At 38.5% G+C, this 13780-nt stretch overlaps 1 protein-coding gene across 1 annotated transcript in view; it reads left to right on the top strand.

Annotated features, from left to right (window-relative positions):
* Positions 1-13780, top strand: part of Dhc1 (dynein axonemal heavy chain 1) — a 620756-nt gene that overhangs the window by 517292 nt on the left and 89684 nt on the right. The window contains exon 63 of the mRNA XM_090390121.1: positions 4475-4728. Coding sequence (XP_090246247.1) covers positions 4475-4728 — 254 coding nt within the window. The remainder of the gene's footprint in view (positions 1-4474; positions 4729-13780) is intronic.

Here is a 13780-nt window from a genome sequence, read left to right as displayed (position 1 = left end):
CTTGCGGGACATAGGGTTAGAGAGTGAACAATAGTCATGTTCGAAGGAGTCTCCTTTCTGCACAGAGATTTGCCCTGCTCGGATTGACGCTGGCCTGTAGAACTGTCTCAAACGATGCCTTGCAAGTTGTTGCAAACAAAGAACCTATTGATTTTGTAATTGCCAAGAAATCTGTAAAGTATGCCACTAAGAAAAACTTGTGTATTGAAATTTTTGGTATGAAGTCTTTATAGATATGACAAGACAGTTTAGTAGGTTAGATTTAAAGGAGGAGAAAAAGAGGTTACAAGTTGAATTATGTGGCATATGGCAACAAAGGTGGGACGGTTCTGAGTTGGACCGTGTCACTCACGAGTGTATTTCTGGAGTTGACACAGTTAATAAGATGAAGTTACTTCATTTGCCTAGTCTTGGCATGTTTGTGAGGTGTCTCCGCAGCCAGATGGGAAGGAGCAGCAGTGCGTAGCACACGCTTCTTGATTAGACCGGGGTTCGAGCCCGTCACCACCAAATACGGATGATGCGGAAAGGTCAGGGAATGACCACCGCATATCCTGGAGCAATATGGCCTTAGTTGCTAATGCTCCTAAAAACCAAATAACAAACAAGCATGTTTGTGACGTGGCATGGGCTTGGAAAAAGATTGGTAGAGCTTGGAGTAGAGTCTAATGAATTATGTAGATGTGTGTGCACCGAGGATATGGAGCATATTATTAAATATTGTTCAAGGTATGATGATATAAGAAGCGAACTTATAGGAAGGTTTGGACTCGTATAGCTGCCATGAGCTTTTTCAAAGTAAAGAGAAATATATTGCCTTCCTGGACTTCGAAAGTGCCGTTCACTTCAGAAGGAAGGGAGGGTAATTGTAAATGTGTAAATAGTAAGTTTATTATGAGTTTTTAAACTTTACAGTTTTATGTTGTGAGTTTTATGATACACAGAAATATGTATAAAAATTGAAATATACGAAAATGTTATAAAATTTTAAATTGTACAAAAATATTGTGAGTTTTATAGAGTTGAAAGTTTTTTTTTTTTTTTTTTTTTTTGTAAAACAATTTCTCTCAATGAGTTGTAAATGCATTGAGTTCATGATGATTTTGAGATTGAAATGTTTTAAGGTTAAAAGTTAAAAAAAAAGAGAGTTAAAGTTTAGATAATAGAGATTCGCCTCCACGGGGCAGCGACTGTAACGTGCCCTCCTACGTGTGACTTTTCAGACGGATGGGTGTGGCTAAGGATCGAAAAGTAATATTTTCCACTACAAGAGCAATAAAACGCGGATGAGCTTTGGCTCTGCAGCGCAGTACTAGTGTGCTTGCAGATAGTGAAAAAATGTGCCTGTTAGCACTACATCGGCGCCGGACTGTTGGCACCAGACATCTGTTTAGTGAGGGATCATTTTATATTATATTGCCCTTCTTTACACTTTTATTTTATTTTGTTTCAGTTTCTTCTATTATTGTATGAATGGATGTGATTCTGCTAACCTCGGATGAGGTGGGACGATGGCATCTGTGGGTTGGATGAACCCTACTTTGCTCCTCCTATTAATGCGGGATCTGATAGCACTCACACTACTTCCGTAGGTGTGGGATTTGGTCCATTAAACAGGGGAAAGGCTGCATTCACTGCAACTTTCCTCTCTTTTGCACTGCCCTGCTGTTAATAGTAGCTTCAAAATAACTAAATTTAATTTTTGTAGGTTTTTTTTTTTTCTTTTAAATTCAGATGGATTCATAAATTTTCTGCACTGTGGCTTTATTATTTTAAGAGATAGAACAGGTATTTTACTACATAATGATATGGAAATCATTCCCGATTCTTATATTTTGGCACTAATATTTTATTGAAGCGTTTAACATTTGAACTGCTGCAGTTCGTACTTCGGTCTGAACTTCAACTTGATTATAAATTTTCTGTTTATACTCCGGCACGACAACCAAGTCAGTAGAGTTTACAATAAATCGTCAATACAAATATTTATCGTATTTAGTAGTCACGGGCTCGAACCCCGGTCCACTCAAGGAACGCGTGCGATGCACTTTCGCTCCTGACCACTGGGCTACGTCAGGCCTATGAATTCATTCATATGGATTAACTGTTTTACAATACATCAGATATTAGCATTAGTAGAGGCATATGATGCAAGAAAGCAAGCTTATTCAGCATCAGCCAAAAAAAAAAAAAAAAACCCCTCTCCCATTTCACCCCTCCGTTCGTTCGAAATACCTGTCCAGTTGAGCTTTAAATTTGTTTAGGCTATCAACTTCAACAACAAGTGATGGAAGTCGGTTCCACCAACCAACCACCCGCTGGCCAAAGGCAAATTTCCGCACATCTATCCGACATCCGTCCTTCCTCAATTTGAATTTATGCCCTCTGAGGTGATTATTCTGAGAAAGATGAAGAATCCCATTGGCATTGAACATGCTCAAACCATTCAAAGCCTTATACACCTCTATCAGATCACCTCGCCGGTGCCTAGTCTCCAGACTCTGTAATTTGCAAAATTTAAGCCTTTCTTCGTAAGAGCAATCCTTTGTTCCATTTACTAATCTTGTTGCCCTTCTCTGTACCCGTTCCAGCAGCTCTACATCCTTCTTGAAATGAGGCCTCCAGACCTGTATACAGTACTCAAGATGTGGCCTAACCATTGCCTTATACAAGGGAATAATCACCTCCTTATCCCTGCTAGAAAAATTCCTGTATATCATTGACAAGACACCATGAGCTACTCTTGCAGCTCGTCTGCACTGCTCAGAGAACTTCATATCTGCCTGCACAATTACCCCCAGGTCCTTTTCATTCTCCACCACTGTCAGTGTAGTACCGCAGAGTTGATACATTGCTCTGGGGTTACTGTTTCCCATATGTAGTACTTTACATTTGTCAATGTTAAACTTCATTTGCCACCTCTCAGCCCATCTGTTCAACCTTTCCAGATCCTGTTGCAGCAGCATAGCGTCAGTAGTGTCCTTAACAACCCTGCCAACCTTTGTATCATCTGCAAACTTAGACATTAAACTTGATATCCCATCATCAATATCATTCATAAACACCGAAAACAACAATGGACCCAACACTGAACCTTGAGGAACTCCACTAATAACATTAGTCCACGTTGAGCAGTGTCCATTGATTACCACTCTCTGTCTTCTGCCACTCAACCATCCCCTTATCCATAGCAGCAATTTGCCTCCAATGCCACACTGCTCCAATTTGTGCAGCAGTCTTCCATGTGCAAACAGTATCAAAAGCCTTTCTAAGATCCAAATATATAATATCAAAGTTATTCCCTGCATCCAGTTCTTTTGTGACTACATCATAGTATCCAATCAAATTGGTCAGGCAAGACCTGCCCTTAACAAAACCATGCTGCGTCTGAGCCATAACTGAATTCTTGTCTAGATGATCCTGCAGTGCTTCTTTAACCAGTGCCTCCATTAATTTTCCTGGAACAGAAGTTAAGCTCACAGGTCTATAATTACTTGTGTCAGCCTTTGATCCTCCTTTGTGAATTGGGGTCACATTTGCACATTTCCAGTCTATGGGTACCTCCCCTGAGTCCAAAGAAGCTCTCATAATTATGGCTAAGGGTTTGCTTACTTCCTTTGCTGCCTCCTTTAATATAACTGGATAGATCCCATCCACCCCGGGTGCCTTTCTTGTGTTTATCTTCAACAGTTTCTCCTCAACTTTACTCCCAGTTATTTCAAGATTCTGTAGCTTACTGCTAGAGTTGAATACACCTCTGGCATTCCCCTCGCTGAATAACTCCTCATGTGTGAATGTCGATGCAAAATATTCATTTAGTTTGTTAGCTACCTGAGCAGGATCATCAACACTTGACCCATCAATATCAAGTGGACCAATCTGATTCATCCCTTTCCTTCTAGAGTTTACATAAGTAAAGAACTCTTTGCTGTTTTTCTTTGCATCCCTTGCCAAGGATTTCTCGTAATCTGCCTTCGCCTGCCTAATCTCCTTTGTAACTTGGTTACAGACCAACTTATATCTATCATAGGCTTCCATGTCACCCATTAATTTGTATGTATCCCATGTATTTTTCTTCTCTGCCATATTGTGTATTATTGCTCTTTGACACATTAATGCTATAATGGCTTTTTCATTAATATTTTACTATCATGTACAATATTTATCTCGAATAAGTTATATAATAAGGTAGGCATCTATTATGCTGCTTCTTTTTTATTGAATGTCGAAAATTGTCCCATACCATTAAGTAGCTTATGAATTTAACCCTGCCTTTCAAAAAAAAAAAAAAAAAAAAAAGAAAACTTTTGGGAAAGTGAATCTTTCACCGAAAATTCCTTTCACGATTACGTAATGACGCATGTAATCGATAGCAGCATTTCCTTGCGGTCAAAGTGAATTCATTGCTAAAAAAAGCAAGCTGAATGAACTCAATCAACAAAACTCCTAGCATCCTATTTATGTTTCTTTTCAGGGATCGTTGGTAGATGATGAAGATCTTATTATTGTGCTCCAAGATACGAAATCCACTGCCCAACACGTCAGCCAGAAACTTCAGATAGCAGCCAAAACTCAGCAGAAGATTAATGAGGCGCGCGAAGAATTTCGTCCAGTTGCCACAAGAGGGAGCACCTTATATTTTCTGATTGTCGAAATGACCATAGTGAATATGATGTACCAAACTTCTTTGAAGCAGTTTCTAGGACTATTCGATCTGTCAATTGCCAGGTATTGCGATTTATAGCCGCTGTTCTGGGAGTTTAAATTTAGGTTTGAAGATCATAAGTAACCATTTAATAAATGTTAATTAGTTGTCTTTCCTGAATATATATATTCAGGTAATAGTATCATTTACTGAATTTGATTCAAGGTAAACAGCATTTCTTCTCGGCATCAATTTGAAAAATCGATTATTCAAAATTACTTAATAAAAGTGAATATTTATTATTAGAGAGTTAAACAACATGAATAATGATTTAATGCATGCCCTTTAAAATATAATTTTAGTACATTCCACTGTTTCATCCACCTCATTAATCTTTTCCAGATAATTCTCATTTCACTCGCGTTATGTAACTATCTCAGTAACTTGCTAAATAGAGTCTGATGCTAAGAATGTAACATTAATTATATACGGGGGAACGCATTATTATTAACAGGAAACATCAAGAGATTATGTTTCCAAACCAGTGAAATTTTAGAAGTCCAATATTTTGTAATAATATTTGATTAATGTGATCTCAACCAAGCCCAAACCAACTGGAATCTGAATTTCACCAGTTTTGTTCGGCCTAGCACAATTCCCGGCTTGTGTAGACTAGACTCCTACCTGCCAGTATTGTAGTTTTGTGATTGGGGTGTCTTCTATGTCACTCCAGTCCGGTCCTTTATATTCATTCCACTTAACCTTCACCAAAAAAAAAAAAAAGTGCCAATCATGTTTACTTTAAGGAAATGGTTTTCTTTTTTTTTTTTTTTTTTCAATTTGATCAAAAGAGAACAAAAGCTGCATTTAAATGACCATCCAACAGTATAAACAGAAAAAAATAGTTATTTATTTAAAGTTGGTTAAAAGTAGGCGTTTGTTAAGCCAGTATCTCAAATATTATAGTCTAAGACATAAATCAGCATTAAGCTAAAAAAAAAACTCCTCACAACTGGATGTAAACATACCACATCATATTGTATGCAGCGTTTATCATCCAGTTGTATACGCAATGTATTGTATCATGAAGTTTACAGTTTGTACCATAGATGGCACTACAACTGCATTTAGAGATTGCCAGTTTGCAGCTGAACTCTTATAAGGAGATGAATTTTCACCATCCGTATTGCAGGGACTTACAGAAATTAGTGAAATCAGCGGACCATCCTTTCGAAATCCTCTCGCACAATTTCTCCCATATGTTCCACACATAGTTTGGAACTTTCATTGTAACAAACGTGTTTGGACAATTTGCGCACATTCTCCTAACTTAACCTTAAAGCATCACTGGATGTAGTACTAGATGTCTCTTCTCAGCGGCGGGCATGAGCGGTTGCTGATCTTCATAACTCATATCATAGCCGCATTTTTTTTAAAATGCCATGAGCATACTATTTATTCATTTTTCTATGTTTAATAATTTTAGTTTTTTTTTTTTGTTTTTTTTTTACCCATAAGAATTCCGAATTCAAATTGTATCAAATGAAGTCAAATAACGAAAAGAATTTTCTTTGGAAATATAAGACTCAACCAAAAAAGAGGGTATGCCAAATGGTCAAACTACAGTGACATACCAGTGCAAGTTTTATACATGTCCTGGTCGTCAATGTCAATTTAAAAATAAGATTGGTGATGCTGTCACGCCTGCTTCCTTTTTTTTTTTTCATGGGAACCCCACCTCCCCAAACAGTTTTTATAACCTGTTTCAATAATTTTTGATATATGTGTTGGCATATATTGTCAAAAGTATCGGGGCATTCCCGGGATTCGGAAAAAATGAACGCAAAAATAAAGCAGCTCAGTGATATACAGGGCTGCTTTATTTGGGTCGAGATTTACGATTTCAAATGGAGATTTTCATAGGATGCCATATTAGCATTCAGTCTGTTCCTGCAAATTGCAGCAAAACTATAACATCTCTCGTAGTTGCATAATCACATGATGGTGACATCTTGATGCTATTACAGCCACGAAATCTTCGGGTAGGCCACAGAAATTAAAAAATAAAGACTGCAGGACTCTTAGAAGACCAGTACTTAGCAACCGATAATTGAGATTCTGTGAGAAAAAGTAAGTGGGGCTTGGCAAATTGCAGATGGAAATGGACATTTCCATCTGCAATTTGCCAAGTGGTCTTAGTTACATTGAGACTGTAACTGAGACCACGTACGTTTGTGAAATAATTGAGGACGTTTTTGAGAGGTTATATCCTTTCATAGTTAAGTGCGATCTATTATTTGACTATTCTTGATGTATTCAGGAGTATAGAAAAAGTAGAGGAGGCACGTATTATATGAAGTAATTAAATTTTTGAATATGGCGTACGTGCAGCACGAATATACCTAAATTCTTGACATAACGTGGCCTCGACGTGCGCTTCCCCGCATACACACTACTCTGATTTCCCCTCCAGTTACTATCTGGCAGAATAGAGGTAGCGAGATTAAACACTAGCTAATCCAGATGTCTCCTAGAGAAGTACTAATAGGTTCGGTCCAGTGGATATCTAGCAACTGGGCTGTGAACACTTTTTAGAGCTGTACCCACGAAATGTAAGGAAGATTGGATTACGCCATTATAGCCATCATAACCTCAAAAGGTTTCAATTATACTGCATGATGGAAGCGATTGAGGATGGCCGGAGCTTTGTTCTGGAGACTAAACATGGGTTTTGCCACTTCGAGCCTCTTAGCAAAGTGGTCGTATTGCACTAGTTAATGGGAGTCATCTGTCATCTAGTATTGTGTGGTATGGACACCACACCTCGCGAAGATGCAAGCAGAGGCTTGGTTGTCACAGAACGACCAGCTTTCATTTGACTCACAAGTGTCACCTAAATATCAGTTCCATCAGCGTTTTCGACTCCCAGGTAGCAAGCTCTAGCTTGTCATACCTGAGAGAATGCCTGTGACAAGACTCAAGGATCAAAGTGGAGAATTTAACTCAGTCACTGATTCGAGTCATTGGATGTCCATATTGGGCTGATACCAATGAATTTATTGGGATGAGGAAAGCTTGTGTGTGTGTATCGGTCTAGATATTACCTAAATAATAGGTTTACTACAGGTTCACTATGTACATCAACTATTAATGAGCAAAATCAAAAGAAAGTTATTGAACAATTTTGTTGTTTTTGGAAGAGTCGAACGAATAGGTAATTGTCGCATTTCTTAGAGAGTTCTATTTATTCTGTTAGCCGATTTGAAACCTGTCTAACGATTTTTTGATAGATCAGGATACAAAAGAATCATCATTTGGTAATCCATTTCAATCGCTTGCGCCCATCATTAATGCTAACCTCTACATTTTTTCTCTTGGTTATGTACTGCTCTTTTAGCCAGTTAGGTATTCCCAAAGGCTTCCGCCTTAATTTTTTTGAGAGATGGAATAACAGTAAAGAAAAATAAAATATCCAATAATATCTTCACGAAGACTTTAAATATAATATTATTACAAATAATATTATATTTAAATTAATATTACAAATAAATAGTGCGTAATTGTACATCTCCTCCTCCCACAGATCAGCTCTGCCTATCTATGTTTTGATTACATATTTTATTTCAATATTTTTCGAATCAAGAAACGTTGTTCACTTTGTCATTATCCGAAAATTTAAATTTATTTTTTATAGGTTCACAAAAAATAAAATAAACTAATTAAATAAATGTTATTTCACATTTATTTAATTAGTTTATTGTCCACACAGTGCGGGAAAAATCCTAAACTTTGCATTCTTTTTCTTCGTACGTTGTAATTAATACATGAAGAAATAAAATAAAAAAAAAGAATAAAATTACACTTTAAATTACAAAAAAAAAGTAAACTGCAGCCATTATCAACCCACTGCAGGATGGAAGTCTCCTCAACAATTCATGTTAAAGGGAATTGGACCATAATCTGCCACGCTGGTCCAGTGCGGGTTGGCAGATCGACCATATTTAGCAGTGAGGGGCTTGAACCCCGGTTTACTCAAAGAGCGTGTGTTACTGCACTCCCGCTCCTGACCACTCGGCTACAAAGCTATCATAGAAATGCAATACATTTCAATGAGAGGCAATACACTGAAAGGAGAGAATTCACGGGATACCTGGTGTCTGGGCAACGTGACGCTGTCACCCCTCTCGCTAGTGGACGAACCCACCGTTTGGCAGGTTTAGGTACACTGCATTCACGTAGACAGTAATTCGATGTTAGTATGGATAAACGTCGTGAGTTAACCTACTTTGAAAGAGGGATGATAGTGGGTGCCTGACGCATGGGTTACTCTATCGCGGAGGTGGTACAGAAATTGCACTATCCCCGTTCGACAGTATCAATGTATCGGGAATACGCCATTTCCTGAATAACATCTCATCGTGGACAGGGCTGTGGACGGAGAAAGGTGGAGGATGAACGTGGCCGTCGACGTCTGTTTTGCATTGTTTCAGCCAACCGGAGAGCGACAGTGGCACAAATCACCGCTGACTTCAACGAGGTATCATCTCCGCTTTACTTTATCGCAGAGATGATACAGAAATTGCACTATTCACGTTCGACAGTATCAATAGTGTATCGGGAATACGCCATTTATTATTATTGTTATTAATCTGACATCAGTCAGATTAATAACAATAATAATTGTATCTGCCTGAGGGTGCAGCTACAAAGCATTATTACACAGCTTCAAAGGAGAAGCTTGTAGTATAAATTTCCAAAGTGAAGAGAAAAGTACATGTACATTAGTGAACACAAAACAGTAAATTGAAATTTACATATAAAAATAAATAAATAAAAATAGGACGGAGCAGTCAGATTTAAGTGAACAGGTAGGAGTAAGGCAGAGCACTGATATTTCTTCAAACACATTACACAATCAGTCTTAGAACTTGCAAGAAGAGTCAATTTTAAGGTTCAGGTAACGGATGAGGTTAGCAATTTCAGTTGCTTCTTGAAGTGTCTAGGGGTGTCAAATATCTCCAGATTTGCTTTGTTGATTGATCTTGCAGTCCTGTTATAGAAGTTGTAGTATCCATAATTTGTTCTCGCATAGGATGGTTTCTTAAAGCTCTTGTCAGTGCATTGAAGTTTATTTGTGAGACGAGATGAGGGCAATTCATGGTACCGTTTAACAGCTGGTTAAAAAGTAGTAAGTCGGCCTTAACTCTTCTTTCTTCCAGCGTTTCAAGTCCAAAGAATACACACCACTCTTGGTAAGATTTCTCATTGTATTCAAGGCCAATTTTAAAGCAAACGTACTATTTTGCTCTTTTTTTGAATATTTTCAATTTCTAATTTTTGGTAAGCTGCATGTGGGGACCAGGCCTGTGAGGCAAATTCTAGGGCTGGCCTAACATAAATTTTGTAGAGAAAGATCAAAAGTGCCAATTGATTGAAGTCTCGGTTAATTCTTTTCAGGAAACCTAGTGTTTTGTTAGCTCCCTTCACAATGTTTGAGACATGAACATGAAAGGAAAATGATTCTTTAATAAAGATTATAAAGATACCTAAATTTTTGGCTGTACTAACTTTTTTGATTGCCTTGTTGTTGATACAATAAGAAAAACTAAGTTTGAAATTAAGATAAATTAAAAATTAATTTAAAAAAAAAAATTCCTGAATAACATCTCATCGTGGACAGCACTGTGGGCAGAGAAAGTTGGTGAATGAACGCAGTCGACGTCTGTCTCGCATTGTTTCAGTCAACCGGAGAGCGACAGTGGCACAAATCACCGGTGACTTGAACGAGGGAGGTTCTTTCAGAAACGGCTTCACCACAATCATCGGGCAATCATTCAGCCGCAGTAGGTTATGGGAGCCGCCGACCCACCAGAGTTCCATTGCTAACACCACGACACAGGACTATTCCTCAACTGGGCGAAAGAACATTGGCACTGGACCTTGGATGATTCGAGGCGGGTCTCCTGGTTTGATGAGTCCCGTTTCCAGTTATTTCGAGCGGACGGAATATCTGGCGGAAACCGCACGAAGCTATGCTCCTTTGATGTGAACAAGGAACTGTTCAGGCAGGTGGACGGTCGATAATGGTCTGAGGCGTGTTCAACTGGCACGTGTTGGAACCTCTGGTATGTTTAGACGCATCTCTGAACGGTCCAGGTTATGTTTCAATCCTTGCAGACCATCTGCATCTCTTCATGATCATCATGCACTCACAGGGCAATGGACTCTTCCAGCAGGACAGTGCGCCTCCCCACAGAGCCATGGTAACACTAGAACATGGTTCGAAGAGCATTCCGCAGATTTTACCACCATGGAATGGCCTCCCCGTTCACCGGACATGAACCCTGTGGAGCAACTTTGGGATGCTGTGGAAAGGTCCGTTCGAGCTTTGGATCCTCCACCTAGGAATGTGAGGGAATTATGGACAGCGGTGCAGCAAGCATGGTCGGAAATACCTGTGGAACTTTTTCGTAAACTAGTCGACTCAATGCCATGCCGGGTGACTGTCCTTTTCCGGACGAAATAATAATAATAATTTATTTATACCTATTTTATGTTACACCTTTTTTGGGAGGTAACAGCAAAAAGGGAGGGAGAACAAATAAGCCAGTGGCCTTTTAGGGGGTGTTCCCTTAAAAAATGATGAATATACAAATATACAATTGAAAAATGTGCAGTTCTGAAATTGTATAGGTAATGTTCAACAGGAAATTCATAAATAAATTAGAGTTTTTTGTACATTTCTTTAGAGAAGACTTCGAAAAGCATTACTACTTATAACATCATTGTGAACATTTTTACAATTAAATGAGGAGAGAAAAGAAAAATGATGAGATACATGCACAGAAATTTACAAACTATTTGCCAACTGTTTCCTTTAACATTTGTACATTATTTCCATGTTGGTGTTTTTAAAATCCAGGCGTTGAGTGGAAGGTAATTTGAATCAGACATCCCTTGTGATGTGTTCAATTAGTAGTTTCTTGAATTGATTTAGTGAAGTGACATTTTGATTTTTGCAGGAAGTTTGTTCCAGGTTTTAGCACCTCTGTATTTTATACTTTTCTGGCCTATGGCTTTTCTGAAAAGCAGAATCTTCGGGTAGGCTTCATTTCTTAGATTGTATGACATTTCTGCTTCTGTGGTTATGAAAAAGGATCTGAAGAGAGGGGGAAAGTCTGCTGTCTTCATAACATTGTAAACAAGGATCGCCTCAGTTTTCTGCAATAGCTGGTAGATGCGTTGGAGTCTCACTTCCTTGAATCTCGAACTAACCGATGCGTTAACCAGGGAAGGCCCAAAATTGAACGAACGCATCGATTGAGAATGGAGTTGATCCTCGCAAGGTTTTCTTGGCTGGTGGTACCCCATGAGATGAGTCCATAGGTGAGGTGCGGGTGAATTAAAGAAAGGAATACTTGTCTAAGAAGAGAAGGAGACACCCAGACCCTGGCGAGTGTTCCCGCTAGTGACGAAGTTTTCTTTCGTAGGGTTATCATTTGTTTTGCCCAACTTAGCTTGTCATCTAGCCAAATTGCGAGAAAATTGGTTTCATTCACCCTTTCAAGTTGTTCTTCTTTGTATGTTACGTCTAAATCAATATTTAGTGGTTTGTTTTTCGTTCTAAACACCATATATTTTGATTTTTCTGGATTCAGTATAAGCTGATTCTTTTGAAGCCAATTATGCATCACAGAAAGCAAAGCAGAGATTTTCAATTGAAGCTCATTAGGGTCTTTATCTGTGATTAGGATGAGAATATCATCGGCATACGCTACTAGGTGAGAAGATGGAAGAAGAGAGAGAAATTCATCGATGTAAAGAACAAATAGGATAGGTCCAAGAAGTGAGCCTTCATGTACTCCCCTGGAGAAATAATAGATGTCGGAGTATGATTTGTTAAGTAGAATATTATGGTTTATGCAATCAAATGCTTTAGATAAGTCAAGAAACAGTGTTATAGCATAATGACCCTTTTCAAGACTATCAATGATCCTTCAGCAGAAGTCAACACTTGCAAGATCAGTGGATCTTTTAGAGCGATAAGCATACTGTTGTTGATGGATGAGCTGATTTTCTTCAAGAAAACCCATGAGTCTGCTATGAAGAATTTTTTCGAATAATTTTGCAAAAACTGAGAGTAGAGCTACTGGCGAAAGTTGCTGATGGAGTTACAACGGTTTCCCTTTGGAACAGGGATGATTATTGCTTTTTTGAATTGAGAAGGGAATTTCCAGATTGAAAGGAGAGATTTAATATATACTTCAGTGGCGTAAGAATTGAACTAAGGACCTTTTCCAGCAGAGACGGAGATATTTCATCAAAGCCAGGGGCTCCCTTTTCTTTCAATTGATTCCCTGCCTCTAAAATCTCTTGATCGGAGAGAGGAACGAGAAAAACAGAGTTTCTGATTGAGTACTTGGCAGATTCTCTTATTTCATTGTCTCTGAAGTCCAAGTTCGTGTTGAAAGAGGTTATTCACACTTGAAATAAAGTGGTTACAGAAGGCAGTAGCTTTTAGCTCGTCATCTGAAATGAGTACTTCGTTTTCAACTACATCTCCAACGTAGCTCCGTGATTTCAGTTTCCTTCCCGGTAATAGTTTGTTCAAAACTGTCCATTTTTTCTTGCTTGTTAAGTTGAGAACACCTGTAAGTTGAGAACTATAGTATTTTCTTTTCTCTGACCAAATGCAGTCAGTGACTTTGTTTCTGTACGTTGTGTATTTAATTTTATCTACCTCGATTCCTGTTGCTCTAGCAGTTCTTGCAAGGTTGTCTCTTTTCTTTAACATATTACAAATCTTATTTGAGATGAACGAGCATATTTTCCCTCTTGTCCTGGTGGCCTTTTTATTCCCTGGGCTCCTGATATATGACACGTATTTTTCATAGCTATTTAGGATATGCTTAAAAAAGCAGTTAGTTGCAATTTCGGGATCACTTGTAGCAAGCACTCCATCCCACGTTGACTGCTGCAGGTCGTGACAAAGCTGATTGAGAGCGTCTGATGTGACAGATTTGAAAGTGTGCATGATCTCTGCTTCATTTATTTCATTTTCGATTACCATTAAGATGGGACGATGATTCGAAATAGTTGTATCAAGTATTGCATACGTGAGAGAGCATTCCCCAA

This window comes from Mastigoproctus giganteus, chromosome 2, assembly GCF_048544385.1.
Source record: "Mastigoproctus giganteus isolate SK-2022 chromosome 2, ASM4854438v1, whole genome shotgun sequence".
Lineage (NCBI taxonomy): Eukaryota > Metazoa > Arthropoda > Arachnida > Uropygi > Thelyphonidae > Mastigoproctus > Mastigoproctus giganteus.
The sequence above is the reverse complement of the archived record's forward strand: the minus strand, read 5'-3'. Positions and strand labels throughout refer to the sequence as shown.